A 26,715-nucleotide genomic window follows, 5' to 3' on the forward strand; every position below is an offset into this window, starting at 1 on the left:
GTTGCTGTGTAAATTTGTCTCTTTGCTAAAGTTAGCAGTCTTTCTGCTTGCACAAAACGGACAAAATATTTTAGGACAACAACCTTCTGTGTCTGTAAGTGTTGTAGTGTCAAAGTAGAGGAGAAACAACTGTTAAAAACTCTGACTGAGTGGTACACCTAAGATGTAATAACAGCCTTACACCACGAGAGGCCAGTGTAAGATTGTGTAAATTCACCATACTGTTGCTCAGGACTGTAGGAGAGGGAAGACATAAAGGCTATATTAGATAGATTCAAGACATTTCAAATAAATGAATAGCTGTTGAATGTGGAGATGGCTTTTACTTGTCTTGGTTATTTTTATTTTGCTTTGGAAAAACTAAGATAAAATACTGATCTAAATCTCAATGCTGCTGCTCAGCCTGCAGTGGCTTTTGCAGATGAAAAGAGGCCTGAAAAGACACTTTGGATAGCAGCTTCTCTTGAATTAATTCTAGGTCCTAATTCATTTTACCTGCTGTGAACCACACAAGCCAAAATTGAGATTTTAAGAGACTGTCCTCCATTAAATGGGTGGTGGGAAATACATAGATGACACATTTTTAGGCCTATACACCCTTATTGTCATCTAATTATTTACATACTGTGTTATATTTTTGCCTCAAAAATGTAACATGGAATATGCAAAAAATGACAGGCACCAGCACACAAAGGATTTTCTTTTTCCATCAGCCCTCTGTGATTTCAGAAATGATCTCTAATGACAAATCATCTTAATCCACCCACTGCAGCCTAATGTGGTTATGCGGCTCAGTGACAGTAATTCTTATTTTCTGATGGGCTATATTTTTAATCTCCTGTGGTAAGTATTTCAGTGGTAACAGAGAAGAATACATAACCTAGTTATTCTGTAGTAGCCTATCACTCCTGTAAACTAGCTGTGATATTTGATGTCATTATATTTTCCATACTGGCCAATCAGGTTTAATCCAAAAGAGCCGTTTGTGTTTAAAGTCTTTAGCAGCTGTGATGGAGTTTATGACAGGGTGGAGTGTGTGTTTTGGAGGGAGTGGGTCTGACCGTCCTGCGCGCTCCCGTTATGATGTGTTGGAACCTTTTGTGTGGGGGCGCGGCTGACGGGAGCGCGCTTGGTGCCAAACGGTAGCCAGTTGAGAAGCTACAATGAAGTATGAACATTTGCACAGATCTCAATAAGCCTGAGAAGTTAAATAATAGGTGATTTTTGCAGACGACAGTGGGAAACACAAACCAGTGTTTTGTTTTAGTGTTGTTTGTTTGTTTTTCTTTCTTTTTTTCAAGTAAAATGAGTCATGGTGAGAATAAACTCCTGTCCCACCAGAAGAACAGGACACATGGGTCACTGGGCGTTATGTTTCGGTGTGGACAGCCTAAAAATAAAACTCTGGGAAACAACAGAATAGGTGGGTGTATGGGTGACTCACAATCATGGGGCAATCCTTGTCATAGCCTTACTCCAAAGTCATAACAAAAAACACACCTCAGACAGAGCAGCCAGTCCGACCCAAAGCCATTACCAAAGATCGTCTATTTTAAAGATGAATAACAGCCATCACTGTCACTTTACTCTCAATGAATTTTTTTTTTTTTTCATGACAGGAAGTGATGCTTTTTGCTCAGCCTTTATTGAAACAAATGGGAATGTATTCTGGGGTGCATCCACCTCAAAGGCAAATATGGGCTTACCTTCAGCATCATCTTAAATCAGCACTGACTGATGGTGCATAATGTTTTTTTGGGAAAATGAAGACGACAAACACACAGTTTTGTCCTGCAAATCCAGGCCAAATATAGCCACATTTATAGAAGCCTCTGGACTTGTCACCCGCCATGACACACTCAGCCTTGTGCTGCAGACTTCAAAGGGGAGAGATCTGAAAAAGGGACCAGGCCAGCTTTGAAACACAGACACCCACAGGGAATGGCCACAGCCGGGCTTTGGCAGACTGTAGCATTGGTTGTGTCGAATGCTAACAAAATAGCTGTTTATTATTATTGAAATGAACATGTCCATCACTCTTAATATCATCAGAAAGCCTTAATGCCTTTTGCTTGTTAAATGAAACCCTGTGTGAGAAAATTCGTTTTCTTGTGGAAAAATTACCTTGAAAATTGCCAGGATTCTGTGTCTCTAATATCAAAGGTTTATGTGGCCTTGGAAAAGCAGCAGAGTGAGACGTCTTTCCTGTTTTTCTTCCTCGCTCCGCTGTCTGTTTCGCTGCACATGATAGGCTCTCGTGTAACCCGCCCCCTCTCCCCTCTCGCTTCCTGCCATTGGACGGCCCCCTTCTTCTTCCTCTCATCCCATTGGACAAACTAGCCGGGCGATGAGCTCATATTGGTTAAATATAGTTGGGCTCGCGAGGGGCTAAAAATAGAGCGGTATATAAAGCCGGCAGTTGAGCAATGCTGCGCGCTACTCCTCTCCGGCCGGCAGCCGGAGGAGCGAGGAGAGAGGGGGACACAGCGGGACACAGCGGGACACAGCAAGACACAGCAAGACACAGCAAGAGGAAGAAACAGGGAGTTGTGTCGTCGCCCTCAGCTGCTTCCCTCCACAAGTGTTGCACCAGAGGCAGCGGTGTGTCTTACATGATGCCCGGCCACCAGTTTTGGGTGGAGTAGGCAGTGACGAACTTCCTTCCTTCCCCTTTGACTCTGGTTTCGCTCTTAATGTCTCTCCAGAGAGCCTCAGTCTTTCCCCCTCAGCAGAGCAGAGAGTAGACGCTGTTAATAAGTAATGAATAACTATAATACTAAAGCAGTGATTGAGGTGAACCACTGTGATTCCAACAAGTTGCCTCTTGTGTTTCAGTGTCACATTCAAACCCCAGTGATGTGTTTGTGTGTCCAACATGTCTGCACATTGTGTTGCAGTCTTTGTGCCATTAACTGTCCAAAGACATGTAGCTGGTGTGTAGCATCTGTTCGTGACGTGTTATGACACCATTTGGGTGTAGCCCTGTCAGAGTGCAGCAACGTGGATAGCAGCAGTTTCAGTCAGCATGCTCTGCTCCTCAAGTGGCTGATGAAAACACTGAAATGTACCAAGCACCAGTACTGGAATGTAACTGGAGTAGCTACATTACTCAAATACTGTGTTTAAGTACACATTTTGGTGCACTTGTAGTTTACCTTTTTTCTATTTTATGCAACTTTTTACTTCTTCACGCCATCTCAAAAGCCCATTTTACTTTTAACTCCACTACATTTATCTGATAGCTGTGGTTACTTCTCAGATTGTAATTTTTCATGCCCTACCTGTCCAGTTTTCCATTCAATTTTTAATTTACTTTTTTTTTTTTTGATAGACTGAAGGATTGGAGAGAAAATTCTACTTCTTAACCCAAGTAAACCATAAAAAAGCACGAAAATGAATTGTCAGAAAGCTGAAAAAGTGGACTTATTACAGATACATGGTTCTCACAGGACACCGTATAGAATATGATGCATTGCTATACATAAAGCTGCATTATAATTAGCACAACCTTAAAGATCCAGTGTGTAGGATTGAACTATTGGCAGAAATGGTAAATAATATTCATAACAGTGTTTTCACCGGTTAGCCCCGGATTCACTCGGCAAGTTTGGCTTAGTTTAGCAGTTAGTGATGTCTTTCACTCACTCTCAGTCTCTGCTGTGTTTAGCTATTTCCCTGCTTTCCTGTTAGCGTTAGCACTAGTCGGCTGCCACGCTAACGTCCCTACTCTTCTCGGTGAGCCACAGCCGTGAAGAGTAGGGACATTAGCATTAGCACTAGTCGGCTGCCACGCTAACGTCCCTACTCTTCTCGGTGAGCCGAAGAGTAGGGACGTTAGCGTTAGCTCCTGGAGTTAGCACTAGAGCTACTACGGCTACTTGAGTAACTTACAGCTATGGAGCGCTTCTACCAGCTCTTCTAATCACTGAGCCTCGCCTCCATCTCAGCAAATATAATACATTTATTACAGGTACCATCATCATTGAAGTAGGCAGGGAAATAGCTAAACACAGCCCGCCAGGGTGCCCGCCGGGCTACATTTTACAATGCTAATTGCAAATGTTAGCTGGGCTGCCGGGCTACTCACCTAACACAACAGTAATGCCTGACCCATTGCTGGGACAGAATGCTAATAACTCAAGCTCCGGACATTAACCCATGCTACGATTGTAACATTAAATTTAATTGAATCGACATAGCAACATGTGCCTAACGTTGGTGTAACACTAATTAAAACAGACATTTGACTCCGCCATTTCACTTCAAAAATACGCGCTGCCATTGCTCACTGGCTGTAGCCTTTTATAGGGAGGGAGGGCCAAGGGCTCTTGTAAACAAGGGGCTGGAGATCAACACAGAGAGGGTGTGTGAGGTCATGCTATACTCCAGATGAAATTACACCTGTAGTTCTTTACATAGCAATTTTTTAATTCCTTCAATCTAGAAATGATGAATTTCGCCTATTGCTTCTTTAAGTACAGTGAATTTCCAGCACAGAGCTTTTATTCTGAGGTGCCGTTTCCTGCTGTCGAGTGAGAGGTAATGGACAGTTTATTGACAGAGACAGCAAACTAGCTTGACGACATGTCCAAACAGAAGTATGGTGCTGAATGTATTAGACTGTGTGGACCTTGACCTAATAATGACTAAGGAGAAATTTCAACCCCATGGCTGGACCAGTTGGGAACCACTGCACTAAAGACATATATGCCAGATGAAAGGCTAGCTTCTGGTTTAGCACTACGCTAACATGAATGGGGATAAAATCTTTTAATTGTACAGCTCTTCTGGACCCTCCAAATGTTACCAGACAGAATGAATCAAATTCTTTTAGGAAGTTGAGTCATTTTTCAGGGCTTGTGGTGCTCAAAAAAATGTAGCCACTGATTCACAGATGTCTCATTCATCATGTAAGTCTATGGAAAAAATTATTTTTGGGCCCAGTGGCCACTATGAAAACTGGCTTCAAAGCTCAGGACACTTGGAGGGGAACTGGGGTCTCATATGGAAAACAATGTGTAGGATCCATACAAAAAATCTACATAGGGACAAAAGTCAAAAATGGCCAAAAAATATTCAACAATTTCTACAATCGGTGGTTTTCTCCCACAGAGTCCGCCATGTTGTTTCTACAATAGCCCAGAATGTACAAATCAAACACTGCTTTAAATAGGGCCGTTCATGTTTCATGTCGGCCATCGTAGTTCTCCTACATGTGTGGTACATGGGAGAAGCTACAGCTGCAATCTCATCTCTAGATGCCACTACATCCTGAGCCATTATTCATCCATGGCACTAAAATACCTCACAGCAGTAGGGTTCCAGGTTTGAACCCAGGGTGGGTGGGGTTTGAACCTTGGGGTGGGGGAGTGCTTCTTTGTGGATTCTGCATGTTCTCCCCATGTCAGTGTAGGTTTTCTCAGGGTACTCCGGCTTCCTCCCACCATCCAAAGACATGCAGGTTAATTGGTGACTCTAAATTGGCCGTAAGTGTGAATGCGAATGGTTGTCTGTCTCCATGTGTCAGCCCTGTGATAGTGTGGCGATCTGTCCAGGGTGTACCCTGCCTCTCACCCAAGGTCAGCTGGGATAGGCTCCAGCCCCCCTCGACCCCTAACAGGATAAGCAGTTACGGAAAATGAATGAATATAGGATACAAAAGTCTGACAGGGACCAGTTTTCTGCACATTGAGTTCTGAATCCTTCTCCCACCATGCTTGCTGTTATCTCTTTGTCTTTACTTAAGAAGAAAAATACACTGGAATGTGGAAGTTGCTTTTCCATGATCTGTCACTGGGGAAACAAGTTACCAATGTCCTGTTTTGTGTTGTAAAACAATCTGACCAATTTCCCTTTGAATCCACCGTAGGGTTAACAGCTTACAGTGAAACGCAGCTCAGTAGCGACTGACAGTGTTCTGGCTGATAGTGTAGTGTTTTACAGTACGGGGTAAAAAGCGCTCTCTTCTCATTCGCATGGAGTCATTCTCACTCAGAGATGCACAAGCTGACTTCTTGTTTCCTCTCACATCCACCCACTACTCCTCTTGTGATCCATCATTGAAGGCCTCCTCCTACTATATATCCTCCCATTTTCTATACCTGTTTATCCTCCTCCGCCTCCTCCTACTATACCACAAGAGTCTCCTGTCTAACCGGAGGCCACTCCGAACACCTTCCTTATGTAATAGAGTGGAAACTACAGCTTGACCTGTGATCTGAATGGTATGCAATGGAAGGAATAACAGCAGGAAGGCCAGGAATGTAGGAAACGTAGCTTCTAAGTCGTCCAAACACATCTCGTAAACCACCTCCTTGCACCTTTTACTTGGACTACTGCTCCATAGTTTCAGTTCTAAAAGACTCCCTATAGCTGGTGCTTGCACAGCGACAATGAAGGAGACGTGTTTTTTGTTTTGTGTCTGTATGCCCTTTGGAAATCCCTGTGCCACAGTATTTGCTTTGAGGTTTGGTTATGTCCAATACCAATCAAATTTGCTCTTCTACTTACTCCCTATTACTGTCCTCTTATCATCCATGTTCACAGTAGCCTCTGCCTCTGTGTCTGAATCAAACACAGAGAGACTTATGCCACCATTTGGTCCACATCAGTTGTAAAAATGTGATGTGTGCAGCACATGAGGCTATATATATATATGCATCCATATGAAAAGGTTACAGTAATTGCGTGCACCTTTGTGAGCACCATCTGGCTCATACGTCCATTTTATTCCTGGATTTCAACTCCTCCGTGCTGCCTTACACAACTGCTGTGTTTTATTGTTGGTCACAGAGCAGTTCCACACTCTCCGCACACGCTAGCAGCTCCTCAGTATTACTCCACAACATCCAGCATCATCCCACACAGGCTGAAACCGCCTCACCTCGGCATCCCACACACTCAGTTCTCTCTGCAGCATGGGCCTCAGTGTGAAGCTGCTGGAACATCTACGAGTGGTGTCACTTTCTGCTCTTCAACCAGCAGATATCCTAGTGACTTTAATGTCTTTAAACCCAGACTACAGACACTGCAGAGACAGGACTACATATTGAATTTCCATTAATTTCTGGCGAGGTTATATGTTTATCTCATTGTAATTTTTGTGATGAGACTAGTGCAGCGTTAATTTGTGGCTCCCTAAAACACAGAGGAGGAGCTCCACTCTCATAGAGCAGTGGTATTAATAAAAGCCTGTTGTTGTGATGCTTTGATATTTAGCCGAAATCTTGAGTGCTCAGATGACATTGAGTGTGTCATTGTGTTCGCTGTCCCTGGTTTATGATCAGATGAGGCTCTGCATGAGTGTTTCATGCAATCAGAATGAGCTGCTGTGGGATTTTATTGTAGCAATGATCTGTGGCTCTGCACCAGAAAGATTTAAACCCCAATACTGCATGCATCACTGCTAAACTATTATCTTTATTTACCGCTATATAGTTTCCAACAGAACCCATGATCACAATTGTATTGTCTTGAAATGCAACTGTGACCCTTTAGCGGTGATGGAGGAAGGACTTAGTTCTTTTACTTAAGTCATGCATCAGGCTTGAGTTAAATTACTCGTGATGCATAATGGCCCATTTCAGAAAAAAATTTATTTTATAATTGGATTATAATTACTGATGTATTAATGTACACATCATTTTAATGCTGTAGCTGGTAACAGTGGGGGTAATTGTAATTACTTTTTATACTGCTGGGTAGTTTAATTTGTAATAGTACATCATAATTTATTAGTTGATTTACATCATGTATTAATAATCTGGATTTGTACCTGGTAACTTAAGTTATGAAATAAATGTAATGGTGTAAAAAGTTCAATATTTGCCTCTGAGATGTAGTAGAAGTATGAAGTACCATAAAATGAAAATACTCAAGTAAAGTATAAGTACCTCAAAACTGTACTTAAGTACCTCAAAACTGTACTTAAGTGCAACACTTGAGTAAATGGGCTTAGTTACTTCCTACCACTGCCATTTTGTAATGAAGCGAATGTTTCTTACATACACTCACTGGCCTCTTTCTTAGACCTATATTACATCTGTTCAACTGCTCGGTTATGCAAATAGCCAATTAGCCAATCACATGGCAGCAACTAAACACATTTAGGCATGTAGACATGGTCAAGACGACCTGCTATAGTTCAAACCGAGCATCAGAATTGGGAAGAAAGGTGATTTAAGTGACTTTGAACGTGGTATGGTTGTTGGTGCTGGACATAACCATGTCTAGGGTTTACAGAGGATGGTCTGAAAAAGAGAAAGTCTCCAGTGAGCAGCAGTTCTCTGGATGAAAAAGCCTTGTTGATGCCAGAGGTCAAAGGAGAATGGCCACACTGGTTTAAGATGATAGAAAGGCATCAGGAACTCAAATAACCACTCGTTACAACCAAGGTATGCAGAAGACCATCTCTGAACGAACAACATGTTGAACCTTGAAGCAGATGGGCTACAGCAGCAGAAGACCACACTGGGTGCCACTCCTGTCAACTACGTAACAACAGGAAACTGAGGCTACAATTCGTATGGGCTCACCAAAACTGGACAATAGAAGATTGGAAAAACGTTGCCTGTTCTAATTAGACTTGACTTCTGCTGCGACATTCAGATGGTAGGGTCAGAATTTGGTCCGCATGGATCCATCCTGCCTCGTATCAACAGTTCAGGCTGGTGGTGGTGGTGTAATGGTGTGGGGGATATTTTCTTGGCACACTTTGGGCCCCTTAGTACCAATTGAGCATGGTTTAAACACCACAGCCTATCTGAGTATTGTTGCTGACCATGTCCATCCCTTTATGACCACAGTGTACCCATCTTCTGATGGCTACTTCCAGCAGGATAACACACCATGTCACAAAGCTCAACTCAAACTGGTTTCTTGAACATGATGGACATGTACTCCAATGGCCTCCACAGTCACTAGATCTCAATCCAATAGAGCACCTTTGGGATGTGGTGGAACGGGAGATTCCCATCATGAATGTGCAGCTGACAAATCAGCAGCAACTGTGTGATGCTATCATGTCAATAAGGACTGAAATCTCTGAAGTCAAGCCCGGTACTAGCAAGGTGTACCTAATAAAGTGGTTGGTGAGCATATATATGCAGTTTATGCAACTCCCTCCATTATATGCTTCTGCTTTGGGCCTCAAACGCGACCAATAAGTAAACAACCCACACTCACTGATAATTTCCAATTTTAAGTGTAAAGCATGGCGGGTTTTAAGGTGGTAAGACTTCAAGTGTTTCACTATTTGTGGTTTAAAAAGTAATGTGATCCACTTGAATCTCTAAAATGTCACTCTTTTTCCTCTCAAGTGTTTTTTAATTCTTCATGTTGCATGATGTGTTCATTTGTATGACACGTTTAGTCCAGAGACACAAATAAACCCACCAGTTGATGAGAGACATATCCATCACTCCATCCATACTTCATGCGTATCGATTGAACTTAAGAGCTCTTCACCATCCCCCCTGAGACCACAATGAATAGAAGCTGGGTGTTATAGAAAGTAATTTATTACACAAACCAAAGCTAGTTTACAAATACAGTTTCCAGTCCTGTGCGTGTGTATAGTCTAGTATGAACAAACCCACGTTTTATATTTACAGACTTTGCATACAGCTTTGTTTTCCTGTTCCTTTGTTTATGTCACTGCTTCAGCATCCAAAAATTAGGATTTTTAAAATACAATAAAAAGTAGAAATAAAACTGATTTGTACATATTAAGGAGACTTACATTGTTTTTTCCTTTTGTCTTTTCAGCCAAGTTTGTGCTCCAAAACAAAGAACAGAAAAAGAGCCGGCGATGCTCTAGACAGGCAGCCGAGAGGCCAGCCTTTCTCCTGACTGCCTAACAACAGCATTTGGCAGGGATGATTGACGGGTTGTTACAACCAATTGTAAATCATCAGAAAAAAATTCAGGTAAAGCACAAAAAGAAGAATAAACTAAAGCGACGACACATAAGCAGTCCCATAGTCTTCCACCTCCTATTTTAAATACTGATAGACAACATATTTAGGATTCTTTTTAAGCAGGAAATAAAGTATAAAAACAACACAAGACCAAGTTTCTGGAACAGACTCCTCCCTGTCGGCCAGGAAGAAGAACAGGAGGGTCCAACACTGTCGAGAGATCCTGAATCTGCCAGTAGATTGCACAGAAGAGTCAGGAAAGGCTGGTGGCTGATAAATCCTGAATATGACTGGCCTCTCTCTTTTTTTTTTTTTTTAGAATGGAAAGACCTTAAAAAAACCCTAAAATGAAACATTGCCAACACACAGCAGGTGGTTAATTCTCACTCTGCTATGTAATAATGTAGATTATATGAGCATGTTTTACCCAAAAATCTATCCAGCTGCCAAACCTGACAATTCTGTCTCTTCCATGCACAGTATTCTGGATAAAAAGGTCACGTCATGTGTCATGTTTGTCTTGAAACTGTTAAAGCAGATGGCAGGTACCAACAGTTAGCCAGTAAAAGGCAGACATGTGTACAGTGGATAACATGGTACATCCCAGGCACCTTTCTTTTTTTTTTTTAAACCTCAAACATGAACTAGCTCTGGTTATTGTACATTTGACCTTTATACATGCCTACACAAACAAAATTAATAGTCGTTCATCCCAAATAAGGAGATCAGTGGTGTGCATGTAAACACGATACTCTCCTCTCCTTGTTCTTTGTCCTGGTCTGAAACCAGGGGAAGATGAGCACCAGCAGTCAGCTATGTGGAACAGGAAGGGATGGGAGCTGATCCATGGCGGAGTTTGCTCAGGTTGTACTATGTAGGGCAGGACGCTACTTCTGTCATCCAGTGGGCCCACCATTCACCTGCCACTTCCACTGATTCAGTCCCAGCAATGTTTTATGTTACAGAATGGTCACGTTTTAAAGCACACAAACCAACCTCAGTAAAGATTCACCAGCATGTGGGTGCTTTTAACGTCCAGCCCTGACACTGAGGGGTCACAATGCTGCTCCTCTGGAAGTGAGTGAATGTTACACTGTCCTCTACAACACTACTATGGTATGATGCCTAATATTCAAAGCAGCAACTGGAATACAGGTAGTGATGAGAGCCACTTTCAATTACACACTAGAGGATGATGCACAGGAAACCAGCGCTTTTCTTTCTTTAAAAATTCAAACTGCACTAACTCCAGTTTGTCTGCAAATAGCAGCACCATCAGCTGGCTGTAACAGATCATCTCATTGAGAGCGACTCAGTGTTTGTCTGTGAGCGCAGGATTAGCCACAGTGGGAGACTAAATGGCACTGAGCTGGACATGTGAGCGTGTAGCTCCACGCTGCTCGGATAATACGACACATAAGGCCCAAGCACCTGACAGCACGTGACCGCCTGTTTACCACCGTGGATACAGCAACCTAATCAGGACAAACTTTTCTAAATGCCTTATTTTACAATAGAAATATAGTTTTTTTTGTTCAAACTGCAAGCTAATCTACCTCAAACCTGTTTAAAGCACCACTCTGAGTTCTTGATTCATACAGTTTACTGGTGATCTGTCTACTTGTGGGGCTGTTTAAATGACCTGCCCATGTAACCACAGCATGTAACAGGTAGGCTGAGTGTGCAAGGCTATGAAAACTGCAAGGTCTGCCCTGGTTTGGTGCATGCAGTTTTATCACACCCACTCTAACCCTACTTCCAGGTACAACCGCCACGGGTGAATAGTCCACTGGTGGCCATTTACAGTGGTACTCATTTACTGTGCTGTTTGCCCCCATCCATCTGTCAAATCATCCAGGCAGCTCACAATTCACCTGCAGCTTCATGAGTTTTACCAGTCAGATAGATTTTAAAAAGGACCAGGATCTCCTGATGATCTCCATCAGTGTAAGTGGCTTGTTGAACAGACTGAATGTACCAGCGTTTGGCTGGTGGCTGGTGTAAATTTCCCACCTTGATGGTAAACAGGTAAAGAGCCCAATGGTTTACAAGCGGTAGTCATCCCCCCCAACCCCATCCCCACCCACCAGTCCCTCTCCATCAGTCTTCCCAAACCAAAGTCCCAGGGTAAGTTCAGTCCAACAAACAGCCATTTTACAGCGGTAGTCATTTACTGCACTCTTTTCGTCCCCTCCCTCCCTCTCCCATCTAGTAATCCCTCTGTCCCTCCCAAGCCCTAGCCCCTGGGTACAATCACCCAAGGTGAAAACAGTCCAAATATGTCGGCCATTTTACAGCACGACACATTTATTGCTCTTCTTTCCGCGGCGGGCCTGCAGTGCCGCCCTGGTGGCCATCTCGAACACCTCCCGCACACCGTCCTTGGTCTTAGCAGAGCACTCCATGTAACCAAATGCTGCAATCCGGCTAGACATTTCCCGACCATCTTCCCCCTTGACTGGCTCCTATTGGACGGAGAGAAAACCAAAAATTTGCATTAGGAAAACATTCATTTTAACATTAAAAATCCAAGTCTATGATATACTGGCTAATAAAGCTAACTACTTCTATAAATCACCAATTTCTTGAAAACTGGGATAAATCATGTCCTACCCAAAAAACAAAATATTATTAACACACTAATTTCATTTCTGGGGTGAAACAATTTAAAAACAAAACAAAAAAAAAGATTTACATTTATGAAATAAATTAAGTCATAAAATATTCTGATCTGCTTCAATTTTTTTTAACTTATAAACTTGCCCTGTGCCAGAAAACAGCCTTGTGCCACACAAGAATTCACAACACACAAAATAAATCAAAATCTAAAACTAACTGTTAACATTGGCTTACGGTTGCATAAATCATAAAGTTTTTTTAATAAAAATGTTGGCCCTTTAAAGAGATTTCTGTCAACTCAGATTTCTACAAAAACATAATTTAATTACGCACAAAAGGGGTAAGCTATATCCCAAGGACTCCTTCATTACCCTCTGGTTTTCAAAAAGACAGCAATGCTGCTTAAGTACTGGAACACTTTCTATTTTTTTTAAAAATCATTTTCATTAAATAATTTTGCAATTGGGTGTGTCCTAACCACAACATGTCAACTCTGTAGCCCATATAAATCAGAACTAAATAAAGTTTAAAAATTAGTGCTCTGATTAGCATTAAGCGAACTCAGCAACTTCGAAAAATAAAATGGCTTCTCACTACAACTAACTATGAAATTAATAAATATATAATGTTCTCTCGATTCCATAAGACGTCAACTCTGTCAGATCTTACCTCTGAAATCTTTCATGTTTGCTATTCAAGGATAAATCCAATCACTGGGATTTAATAAAGACCTAGATGTTTTGAAATATGATTTTCCAGCCTTATAGAGGAGTAAAAATTAAAGACATCAAAAATGAATGGGTGAAACACCAGTGAAAACTGATCTATACATGTTTCACTAACTGCTCTGTACTTCGGTCATCTACTAAAGATAAACTCAGGGTTCCTACATCTCCATAAACATCAAACTTTTCAAGGAATTCCAGACCAAATTTCCTCAAATTCAAGGACACAACGTGGCATAGTTTGAGACACAAATTAATCCAATTCAAGGCTAATTACTGCAACAATGCTGAGAAATTTTATAATGAGAACTAGTAGGCTTTACAGAGGCTGACAGACAATTTAACACTTCTCAATGGTGCAGTGATGGCAGAGTTAGCAGACAATATCAAAAGAACTTTAAATTATATTCTTGAACAAAATACATTTATTGAAGCACTTCCAATGCTTTATATGTCTGCTTATAAATATTTCACAAACTTTCAATGACTTCAAGGACCTGTGTGAACCCTGTTTACTCTAGTTGAGCACAAGGAGAAGTATGTCTAAGCCAAAATGCATGCATGAAATGCTAGATGGTAATACTATTATTCATGCCCACCTTTGTGCATGACTGAGACATGCATTGGCCTGTTTGGTCTTGATAAACACAGAAATTGTGTTAATATAGAAACTGTTTAATATGCACAAAATATACCTCGAAGCCATGCTATTTCTCTTAGTCTGTTGACATCACACACAATACCCTTATAGGTAATAGATCTCAGTTTTTAAAAACTGAGCCAGACAGAATAACTATTAAGGTACCTGCTTCATCTTGGCCAGCTCTCGGCGTGTGTGCTCATCATTGCGCAGGTCCTTCTTGTTTCCTACCAGGATGATGGGAACGTTGGGACAGAAGTGTTTGACCTCTGGGGTCCACTTCTCTGGAATGTTTTCTGTGAAAGAAGGAACAAACAGATCAATAATCATTGGCCATTTAAATTTGTGAGGCAGGTCTGAAGTAATTTGGTTCAGACTTAAAATCACTGCAGAGCCTATTACAGTAGACGTGATGCCTTTTTAATATACATAAATTTTTCAAGTGGTGGGATAAACTTTCCATCAACAAGGGGCCCCAGCAGCTCAATACAGGAAAAAGGGACTGAATTATAAAACATGTATTTACATATTTTCTGGTGCTACGTGTACTGAACTAAGCCCATTCTTGCCCAGTGACAGTGGAGAGACGTATCCTTTTGTGCCTCTCTGTGTATGTCTCATTTAAAAAACAGAAAATGCTAATAACTGCATAAATAATCTCACAGACTCAAAGGAAATGTTGGTGCCATTTTGTCTTGCTACAATTGAAAACCCGCATTGAAAAGCAGACAATGGAAAGCTTGCATAAAAGCTATTGGGTGGTGCAGCAGTTAGCCTTATCTTTAAATTAGTTAACAGAGTTAAATCACAGGATGCTAGCATTTTGATTAGACCAACATTTACAAAGTAATTTAATTTAAAATGCAAGTCACTGCAAAGATAAATCTGCTTCTGAAGACGAGGAAAAAAAACACACAAAGAAGAGCCTCCATATCTCAACTGAGCATCAAGTGTGGAAAAAAATCGGTTTAACTTGGTCAGCAAAAACACTGCTTTAAACAGAGATGTAAAGTCTGACGAATGGTAATGTAAAACAATTTGAAATTACAAGCTTCAGAACAATAAGCCTTTGTTTTATTATAATTTTAACTTCCTCTCATTTAATCCTGTTTAATTCATGCCTGGCACTTTAATTATCTGCTGCTTTTATCAGCTTTGTTTTATGCAAATCCATTTCCATATGATCACAGAAGTGCTGCTCATAATCACTGTGACAGAAAAGGCATGACTTGTTGTTTTACAACATGTGGCAGCACGCCACTGCATGACAAATGATTTTTCTCAGTGAGTGTGCGCGCGCAAATGTAAGCACTTCCTCTATGAGTGGTATTAAGAGTCACAACAGGATGAACACACAATCTACAGACCCCAGAAATAACCTCTTATGAAAATGGAAAGATGGGGGTGTGCAGAGGAAAGATGGAGATGTGGTACTTAATGTCATGCATGAATGTGTGTAGGTGTGTGTCTGTCCGTTTGTGAGTGTGTGCCTGTGGCTTGTACTCACCCAAGCTGTCAGGGCTGTCTATGGAGAAGCACATGAGGATGACGTCAGTGTCTGGATAGGAGAGAGGTCTCAGCCTGTCATAGTCCTCCTGACCCGCAGTATCCCAGAGAGCCAACTCCACCTGACACGTACACACACACAGAGGGTAGACAGAAGGACAAAGGAACGTGGAGAAAAGGGGAACGAGAGAGAGAAGAGGAAGAACAAAAGGGAGGGAGAGAAGTTAATACACCATGTCCATCTTGATCAGCGCAACTTTCACACTGAAGACAGCAAATAAATGAGATAATAAACACGGGCTGTGGTGAACCTCATCCTGACTTGGAACTATAACAAGGACAGATTTATTTTCTTATTCCACAAGAGGAAATTAAGGCATCATAATAGCAAAAGAACTATAATTATAAAAAAGAAAGCAAATAATAAACGAGTACCTCTGTAATGCTGGTAAAATGTTCCGAAAAAATGGTCTCAGCTGTGTCAAATTGGCAAAAGAAAAACACCAACATGTAAACCAACTCTGTATTTATTCCAAATAAACACTCTAGCATATGGCTCCTAAGCCCTGACAGTACAAAATGTGACACATATTAAAACCTCTCTGAGCAGGCAGACTGCAAAGCTGGATCAGGATTGGAAACCAGATCTAGACATTTGGAAAAATTGTGACACTTGACAACAAGTAGCCCGAGTTTTCAGCAACACCAGGGGTTAGAAATCAAACAGCCAATAAAGACTCAGTGTCCCAGAATCCCATTATCCCAGAATGAGGTCAGGACATTTGGGTTTATGACTGATGGGTTGGGCCGGGTGCAGCAGTTATCCAGAGTGGCACATATACAGTACATCATGAACCTGGAAGTCACATGGAGTCTCACTCCAGAGGAAAATACATTCTTCCTACTTCTGAGTTATGGTGATTTTTTTTTTTTTAGAAGTATCACACACGGTCCTATCTCTACAATGTGCTTATGTTATTCTGGTGGATATAAAAGGTGTATCGAAATCACACATGAACACTTCCATCAATATGTCATATAAGCATTGCTGTAAAACCAAATCAATTACAAGACCCATGTTAGGTTTGAGTTAGCACAGGAACTGACTGCACTTTACATATTCACACCTTAAAGACGACCCAGAAACATCTACAAATATTTTGACAAATTAATCTGAAGGCCTGTGACTAAGCCCAAACAATGCAGTCTGCAGGAACAGACCAGACTTAGCAGATGACTGCTGCAATGTGAGGGAAGATGTGAAAATGGAACAGTGCAGTTTTATCAACACTCACTTGGCCCTGAAGGTAGAATTAAAGCGTTGAGCATGATTAAGCATCCAGAGAACAAAATGAGCCCTGATACCAGAACAAAAAACGGTGAAGAAACTAAGAGGCAGGGATGTGTTGTGACAGTGCTGAAACTCAAGTAGATTACTCAATAGTCTCAGAAAAAGGTGCAAATTCACTGTGTTGTTTATTTATTTAAAATATTCATCTTAAAGACATTAAATGGCATTTGTTCACCAAGCAAAGCAGTCACTTCACAAGAATGTGTCTCAGATTTGGATCTACCCCGAGGCACCACTCTGACATGACAAATGTATGGGAAAGACTGATTGTAGTGACAAAGAATCACTGCAGCGGTCTCACCTGTTTGCCGTCCACCTCTATGTCAGCAACGTAGTTCTCAAACACGGTGGGGACGTAGACCTCGGGGAACTGGTCCTTGCTGAAGACAATCAGAAGGCAGGTCTTCCCACAAGCTCCATCCCCCACTATTACCAGCTTCTTACGGATGGCTGCCATCCCTGGAGGGAGACACAGAAGGAGGAGGAGGAGATAGAGGTTATGATCAAGGAGCTACACGAAAAGCATGACATTCAGTAGAATCAGAAGTTCAGCTGTTACAGCAGAGCATTTGACTATCCAAAACCATCTTTATTTGTGATTGTTTGGGGAAATACACAACAAACTAGCATGTGTACAAATGCCAGGACCTGTCTAACGGTCCATTTTATACATCGAGACAAAAGTTAACATGCAAATAAGGTGCAACATATGTGGCATGAAAGTAAGACTGCGTCAAGTAGTGCTGAAAAGTCTAGGTGCACCATGCAACACTATACTTGACACATTTAACCACAGAGCTGGAAAAAAGAGGTTCTCAGGCTCAGTCTCTCTGGGGGTTGTGAGATGATTAAAAGAACCTGAATAAAAAAATCCAGGACAGAAGAAATGGCCTTTACATTTATGAATAATGCTTTATTCTTTAAGTATGGAAGGCTTGCAAAGTGGCCTGACAAGGACAGGGGTCACTTCATATTTGGGGGCTTGTTAGCCAAAAAGGCAGAGGGCGGTATGAGTATGAGCACATAAACATCCAACAGGCTAGCTGCATATTAAGCTAAATACTGACTGTGGCAGTGACAGATACAGGTAGCTCGGTAAAAACAGCACGTCCAGTTTGTCAAGATGGAACTGCTGTTCTGCGTCATTCAATATATCACTTCTATTATCAACGGTCTGATCATGATTTCTGATGATTAAGAATGAAACTTTCAGGACAGAATACAATGGGGAGATGGTTCTGTGTTAATATTGCTCAACATACAGGTGTCATTACAGCAAGGCGCAACAAGAGCTACTGTGAGCTCCAAGGAAGTAAAATTTAGCCAGGGTTCCAGTAATTCATGTTAGTAAAAGACCCGACAGATGTGTCAGTGTGGGTGTGAGAGAACGAGCTTGCCCAACCGAGTTAAGGGAAGTTGGGGCAAACGAGTGTCGTGCAGTCTCGTGTCATTGGCTGAGAGCAGCCTGGATCACTCCATATTGGGAAATGTCATTCTTCAGAAAGCCACAAACACAGGAACTAGCTTCAAATGTTGTGGATTTTCTATTGAAAACCATTGAATTATTCAATTCTTGCTGACGCATAATAACAAGAATTATGGCCACATTTTTACCAACAATAGAGTGTGATCAGAACATAAAACAGGAAACAGCAATTTCCCTTCATACTTGAAAAGGAACTGTGTCCAAAAGGCACAGCCACTTTATTCACTAGGTACACATCAAACACACCTCATTTGTCATGGCGGCGCTGCTGCAGAGACAACTTTCACACTAACACAGTATATGCACTGTGTACATACTAACCGCACAATGACAACCGGACCCCACATAAAGCGGGTGATAAATCATATCCCTGACATGTTATTTCCTCCTTGATCTGAAAAGGTGCAGCACTGTGCGGTGTCAATCACGTTTCTTCAACCTGCTATCTCCATCACAGTGAGTCAGCAGGAGGTGTGATGGAGAGCACACTCCCCAACACCTATCCCGTTCTCTCTGAATCCATCAGTTGAGCTGCAGTTTTAATCTGCAGTATTTCTGAAGCTGTAACATGGCGCTACCACAGCCCAGTTAGAGGTTGAATTCCCCGTGTGACTTTCACTCCTCTGATCACAGACGTGTGGGACCGCCGGTTAAATGTTGGCATGCTACTGTAAAAAAGATTGTACTGCTAAAATCTGTATAAATATTGCATAGGCCTTGCATAAGAAGATGGTCTCTGGCCCCAAACAGTCTGTCTTCCTTCCCCTTGAGTTTTTTGTTAGGTTTTTTTTTTGGTCCATGCAGCAATTTGTATTCAACTGGCATATTCAGCTACTGTAAACTGTGTGCTGCCTACATTTTCTTCTGCTTCTGTCTGCATATTTAATCCTTTTTATGATTAAGAACCAGCCTTGTTCTAGACTCCAGCACATTTAGACACACTTCCCGTTATGTTCACATAAAAAGTAAAATTCTAGCGTGATAACTAGTTGATTAAATACAAACAAAACTATTCTAGTGCTTCTTGTCAATTATTGCTCCCTAATAAAAACTGGCTTTCAATTTCACGGCCTTCTCTGCCCTCTGTCCCATTAGTTTCTGACCCTAAAATGCACCAAAGCACTGTGAGGTGCTGCAAGCTTTCTATACATGGTAGATGAATACTCTAAGTAGGACAGTGGTGTCAAAAAAGATTAGACCATTCCCTCCATGACTTGAGGAAAAAGGAAAAGACAAAAACGGGGGCAGCTGTAGCCTCGAGGCAGGTGTATGGTCAGTGCTCGAAACGTTTGACCAGCGGGTAGGCTGGGTAAATAACAATGTGCCCTCCTTTCAACAAATGCTGCCTAGGTGCCTATAACAAAGTCATTAAGCCACTAAATATTCCCTTAGAGGCTTACCAGACAACAGGAGTCTTAAAACCGGTAATAACACAATGCAGCTTCTAGGTATCAATGTCAGTATAGACTATAAATTTCTAAGTTAGTATGCAAACCTTTTCCTGGCCAAAAAAAGATGCAGGAAAACACTTAACAGGGACATAATGAAAGAAAAAAACACAACAGGAAAGGCACAATGTGCATAAAACAGGCAACACAACAGGAAAATCTCCATTAGCAGTGGAGACTGTTGTGTCTGAACACTGAACTGCTTGAACTTTGGTTTCAAAAGAGCGGGGCCAACATACAATAGTGGAAACACAGAACATAATCTAATGTGTGTTACGGTGCAATAATAATGATTAACAAAGTGATCAACAGGCAGTTGCTCCACTTTAAGACAGGATATTCTCACACTGATGCAATGCTAACCAGTAGCTTAAAGACTACCCAAAACTGCTTGACTCTTGTCTCTATTAAATGTGTAGCAGGAATTCATTGACACCATTTCACAGAACAAGAGTATTACAACACGACTACATAAGAATTACATCAATAATGGGAACACAATGTTCACACATACTTTCTCAAACATCAGCAGTACTAGAAGCTGTGTCAATCATTTTTTTTGTTTTGCATTTTGATTAAAAAATTGGAAAACAGAGAGGGGCTACAAGCGGGGTGGCCTAAATGTTGTTAACATGTGAAATGATGACAGCTGTGCAGGTCTGTTATTATTCTTACTCCGCTATCATGCACAAGAATTCTGAAAAACATGAGTCAGTCAGTCAATCATGATTAAGTTTTTCTATTTGTTACAGAAAAACAGAAAAATAAGAAAAATGTGGGAGCCGTAATTTTGCTTTGATGCCACAACTGTCTTAAGGTGGGCATGCCCTGTACAATTTGAGCCTGTATCAGAGATGTTTTTTGATTCAATTTTCTTTTTGAGAAAATTGTCTGTGATGTACAGCCAAAGCTTTCGATTTATGTGCTCACACTGTACAGTCTGACTGTCAAGCCACAACCTGAGTGCTCACACTGTACATATAAAATAGACAATAAAAAGTCCTGTTGGCCCCTGGGGCCGTTCTGGCTATTGAATATTGTCAAAGATTTGTATGGAAGCTCTGGGGCAGGAAGAAGGTTGTTCGTAGCATCACACCAGTATGGTTCACAATAATGCATTATTGCCAGTGTCTCTCTCTTCATATTGGTCGTGACAGGAGGAGGAAACATCATGGAGGCACATATGCAGTTGCCACAGCTTAACCAACCGAGCCTCCATATTTTCTGTCCAGATGCCACATTGTGTCACCATGGCACTTTCAGATGCTCTGTTTGCCCCTTTGCACAGGCACCGTGAGGAAAAAAGGCACTCATTCTGGGGGAACAACCCGTGGCTCTGCTTCAATGCTTCAAATGTGAAAGCCTGATGATGACCAACCAAAATTTTTGACATTGGTTATTCATCTTAAATCAGACAATTGACAAGGAGCAATTGATCAGGTATAAACATGTTCTTGCTCCTCCTGTACACTGCATGCCAGACGAAGCTGAATTTTGGTCTGACACTAAATTTAACTGTGCAGCACAAAAATTGGGTCAGAAACAGGCTCAAATCGAACAGTATGTGCCCAGCTCTAAGTTCCTGTCATGGTTCCTTCTGTCTTGTTGCTTTAAATGGGCTTTTAGAAAAAGACAGGAAAAAAAGAAGATTTTCTCCTTGGGCCAAATCACACAGCCTTACACCTGCCCAATATGAGCTGAATATGTAAATTACTGACTCAGTGCTAAACGCGCCTGCAAGCTTCAGGCTTGTGAGAGTCAAGAGAGAGCATGCCATTTTTAAAGAGTGTATGAACAGGAGCTAATTCAAACATCTGGATGAAAACGGGTTGGATTTAGCTAGTGTTTGATGTACGGCACAACATTTTTGACCACATACATCGATATTGATTTGGAACAATGTTGTCGTTGTTGGGTCACTATTGGTGTTTTCACAAAATATTCAAACAGTGAAACTTACACAACTTTACTGTAATACAGCCTTTCAATCCTGGAAAAGACAACACTTACAATATTATGATATCCGGATCCTTAGGCAATATCTAGTCTCATATCACAGTATCTATATAATATTCATATATTATCCAGCCCTATATGGAAATACAGAATTTGGGACAATCTTAACCATTCATTTCCTAAAAACCAGATATTTTCCAGTTAAAGCTAATTTACAAGTGGGACCATGAGCTGCGGCTACACAGCACCAACACGCAGAGTGTGAAACTACCACCAACCACACACAACATCATCTTGGGCTGTTGCTAATATATTAGTCTCGCTCACCAGACCTTTCTCAAGAAAAGAAAGGTCTGGCTGGGCCGACACTCACTTTAAGATTGGAGAAAAAAACGCCCCGGCTGCTTGTATTTCTTTCAACCAATCACAACTGTTCTTGGCGGTGCCACAGCAACGGTGCGCTTGCAAAAATATTGCTGGGGGGAAACAGGTTTTGGTGTAACACGCCCACAAAAATATCGCCTACAGGACGCGAACCATGGCAGAAAAATGGCTACATCCCCGCAAGATCAAACACCGCAAAAGTTAGTAAAGGACGTGTTGAAAACTGCAACTGGAGGTGGTAGGGCGGGACTTTCAGCGGGTGGCTCGTTTCGCCCAATGAGAGGCTGATCTATGCAGCGAACTTCCACCCACTCAGACTACTAATATATTAGTCATATCTGCCAAACAGCCAGCCCAAAAAATTTAACAGGCCTGTCAGGCACAGAAGTGGTGCATGTGTGAAGCGGTGGAAGTGATGTAACGCCAACTAAGCTACAGCCTGCAGACAACCACATTAAAGCTGATGTCTAAACTGTCATCTGCGGGTGCATTAGAGATTTGAAATGTTTACGTACACCAAGGAAAGAAAAGCTTGGTTATGCAGGCAATGCTGATGGTCACAGTCACAATAAACTGAGTGCACGTCAAATGCACTCCCCTGAGCAGTTATAATCCTGATAGGTAATAAGGACCAGGCTACATGTGCAAATCTCCACCTCCATCTGCATGTCAGCTAAGAAGAGACCATGAGATTAAATTAGGAGCCAGACAAACAATGGATAAGGAGAGAGATTGGGATAGCCCCAACAGGACTGAATTAGCAGAGTAGGATATATACAGAGAGAGCATCTGGGAGCTCTCCTGTGATAAACACAGCCAGTGAAAATTGAAGGATGACAAGTGGCAGCAGAGGTAAGCCTTCTTGTCAATTTTGCGATTCACTTCATCAACTGACTTTCCAAACAGAAATGTCTGATTAATGCTTCACACACACTGAGAGCCAGCACTGATTGTGCTCCTTTTGAAAAACTGCTCTTGTATTAATTTGGCAATGCAGCGCATCCAACTCTCCTTAGCTACTTGACTGAAGAAGCTACCAGTGTATCAAACAAACACAATGTCTGATAGGTCTTGCTTTTCAATCTAGTCTCCACCTTTTCTATGGTTAAGTATCCTGTGTGCTGTCAGCCAATCAAACTATAACAGCCAATATTTTTGACAGCAGGCCTGCCAGTCAAACCCACTCATGCATCCACACAACCGGTTTTCTTCAAACATAAAACTATTCTGTGGCTTTTTCACTGGTGGATGATGTGGCGTTAAGTGAAACACTATTCATCCTGCATTGTTTCCCTGTATGACACAGCGTTAAATGTATTATTAAAATGGTTACTGTGTGCTTGATGATTCATCACCCTGTCCTTTAGAAAACCCCACACAGGCAGCAGTTGCATCAAAAGGCTTGTGTGTTTACGCCAGAAAATACCCCACGCAGTCTTCAGCGTGGAAAATTAGCCCCAGCTTAGTGATGGTTAACTGACTGCCGGATGATGAATATGGCAGTTTCTGACAGAAACTTGGCAGGTATTTTTCTTCTGCCACCTGACATGCATTTCTGTGGGCGGTGAAATTTTAAATTGATCCATTACTGTGAAACAGTAAATAATTATTTTTAGCATGGTGTGCACTGAACAGCACACACATAACAAAAAACACTCTAAAAAACATCTATCTTGTGGATTCTGGTAGTGATTTGTCCCCCCCTGAATTACGCCGGCTCAATGCAGCAATTTGCCTAACCTACATGATGAAGATGACAGCTACAACATGTGTGTGCTCAAGCACAGGGATCTTGACTGATAAACCAGATTAATCGTGTTGCTAATTGAAACATTGAATCTTCTGACCTTAAGACAAATTGTCACTAGGATACATTCAAACCACCTGGATAAGCATTAACGCCAATTTTGGAGCCTTAAACATATCCACGATAATAAGCACAATCACTCATAATGCGCACTCTAATCCTTATGATCAAAACAAAACTTGAATATCTTAAAAGTGGGCCATTAAGGCGATAATGAGCTTCTGCTGCACAGCAAAACACCGCTAATACAAACTGCTGATAAACATTTAAAATGACCTGTTAGAGAAAGGAGACATAATGCTTTGGGGACACAATTAAATTGTATTTTCAAGAGGATTAGCAGATGCTTAGTTACACAATTACAAAGAAAGAATCACACCACATCCTTAGCACAAACCCCCAGAGAAGTGATATGTATTGGAGAGAAGCCTTGACCAATAATAAAAACGTGACCAGATTTATGAATTAACAATATAATGAAACTGATACTAGTCAGTCACAGTAATCTTCCTCTATTACAGTGGAGGAGAGGATATGATTTTAGTTAACGACTTCAAGGGTGACAGAATGAAAACCTGCAATAAAACTCGTCTCACTCCCTCCCCGGCACTAGGTGCTGCAAAAGGAGCTATGGTATCTTTTGATGGACTAAATGCTATTCCAAAGGCATATCTATAGTTGCCAGGAATAATGAAATGAGTCAATGAATGAACTGAATTACAAAAAGATTTCATTTCATCAAACCCACATCCAAAAATATTAAATTTGCAACAATATCTATCGGTATCTGCTTGCAAAAGTCCTTTTTCAGAGCTAGGTATGGATGTCATATATCATGCCACTGTGCTGCTAGATTACATGATTGAGATTTTACTTATCATTGTATATCTTTAAGAATGCCTTTGCCTTCGTTACACAGTTAAATGATAATTTTCTTATTTTGAGTCAGGGTAAAACTGACAAAAATTGCAGCTACTAACTTAAAGATAATGGACATTATAGCTTTGATTTACAACTGTATGACGGTAGATCACAACCATTACATTGTCCCATCAATGACTGTGGTCAATCAAAATATAGTATAGATCCTTTCATCAGTATCACCCAGCCCTAAGTGGTCAATTATATTACACTTATATCGCTGGTTGGGAAATTGACTCGTGCCTCTTGAGGTCTACTAGCCACCATAGCCAGCGCACAGACAAAGTTGTGTTTCTTGCCTGTGAGAGCTCCCAGTGTTTAGTCAAACATTGTTTTTAAAACCAGCTAGCCACTGGGTGGGTCACCAGAAAGATGGCGTCATCACAGAGGCAACAGATGGCTAGTGTGTCCGCAGTGGAAGAATGGGTGGGTGGCCCCGCTCCAAACTAAACACCAAGACCCACATATACATTACACATATGACTCCTCAAACACTGCTCATGACAAAACCTCATTATAGAAAAACGGAAACTTAAAATCCCCTATTAATTACAGAGAGTGTGCTCTATGGTCACTGACATGTTGTAAAACCTTCAAAACGAGAGAATACGATTTGGGTGTTGAAAGAAAGTACAGAGGCTGTGTTCCGTACAGTGTTTGACATATCGGAAGTAACGTTAACGCCTAACGTTAACATTTAACGCTTACTACAACTAGCAGCCGTTAAAGAAGTGCCGGAGAGCCGTTGTGAAGCCGCCTGGTCAGCCGGGGCAAGTCAGGAAAAGAGACTCATTGTTTGGCTACGACTGGATTGCCAATCTAGGCCAGTCTTAAAGGTTCAATTTATAGGTAACACACAAGTTTTCGCAGTTTACCAACATCCCTCGGTACAGTCTGACCATGGCGTTTCAACCACAGGAGCTCCTACACTCAGAATACAGCAGTTTTCTCCTCAGCACAAGTGTGTGGCAAGTGCGGAAGCGGCATTGAAATTGAGGTCGATTAGGGGGGAAAGCTAACGGCGGCTAACCTCGCTAGCTACCGTTAGCTTTGCTAGCACGGCCTCTCAAAGCTCCGGACAACTTTTAAAATAACCCTGTCCGCTTTTAAACTCAACAATACGAGAGAAGTAGCACTTCGTAATGACCTGGTGTTACAGAAAGTAGTTTACCTGTAGTTTATGTGCCTAGCAGTCGGAGTTTTCAGTGTTTCCCGGAGCAGAGTCGCTTTTCCGACCAGTCGAGTCGCTCGCTGCTTCCTCCCGTCTCAATCTGATACAATGAATTACTTCACGGGAGCGCGCCGCTAGGGTTTGTAGTTTGTAGCTGGGGGGGAGGGGTGACGGGCACGAGCCTGAGAGCCACACCTGCGCGGGCACGTGGTGCACGAGCGCTCGGAGCAGAGTTACCGGCTCATTACCTGCATGTAAAGGTTACACCGAGCTGTAAACACTATTTTCAGACTGACATTTTCATAAATTCAAATTGTTAACATGTGTTTAACAATTGAACATATGAGGCAGAGCTTTGTTAAGGTTTTATAATTACAGGCAGTCTACATTAGTGATTTTTATTATCAACTAGGGTCCAAAATGAGTCACTGTTTCCTTATATCTCAAGTACCACAGGTGTTTTTCAGGAGGCTGTGTCCCTTTATTAACACTTTATTTCCTAGCTAATCTAATGATATATAACATTTCATGGGCTCTAACGTTACAGGTCCAGCACAAAATAAATGTTGGAGTTATATCCCAACGGAGAGACAGTTAGCTTTAAATTAATTGTGTTACTCCTCTTAATTGAGCCCATTACAGCTTTGCCAACACTCAAACTGTAACTTTCTGTAATTGGAAATGCCTGTTAGCCAGGAGTGAGGTGTCCAAACAGAAGTCTGAGCTTACTGCGCCACCTGGCGTACACTTAAGGTAACTAAACAAATTCAGAGAGATGAGGGAC

General features: G+C 41.6%; 1 protein-coding gene across 1 annotated transcript; it reads right to left on the reverse strand.

Annotated features, from left to right (window-relative positions):
* Positions 1–9,500: 9,500 nt before the first annotated feature.
* Positions 9,501–26,070, reverse strand: rhoab (ras homolog gene family, member Ab). The gene is made up of 5 exons (XM_033628980.2): positions 25,932–26,070; positions 17,060–17,217; positions 15,409–15,529; positions 14,067–14,197; positions 9,501–12,382 (listed from the first exon to the last, which is right to left on the reverse strand). Exons 2-5 carry the CDS (start codon positions 17,213–17,215, stop codon positions 12,209–12,211), a joined length of 582 nt encoding a protein of 193 aa, XP_033484871.1. The 5' UTR covers positions 17,216–17,217; positions 25,932–26,070; the 3' UTR covers positions 9,501–12,208.
* Between the last annotated feature and the right edge of the window lie 645 nt (positions 26,071–26,715).

This window comes from Epinephelus lanceolatus, chromosome 8 (genome assembly GCF_041903045.1).
Source record: "Epinephelus lanceolatus isolate andai-2023 chromosome 8, ASM4190304v1, whole genome shotgun sequence".
Lineage (NCBI taxonomy): Eukaryota > Metazoa > Chordata > Actinopteri > Perciformes > Serranidae > Epinephelus > Epinephelus lanceolatus.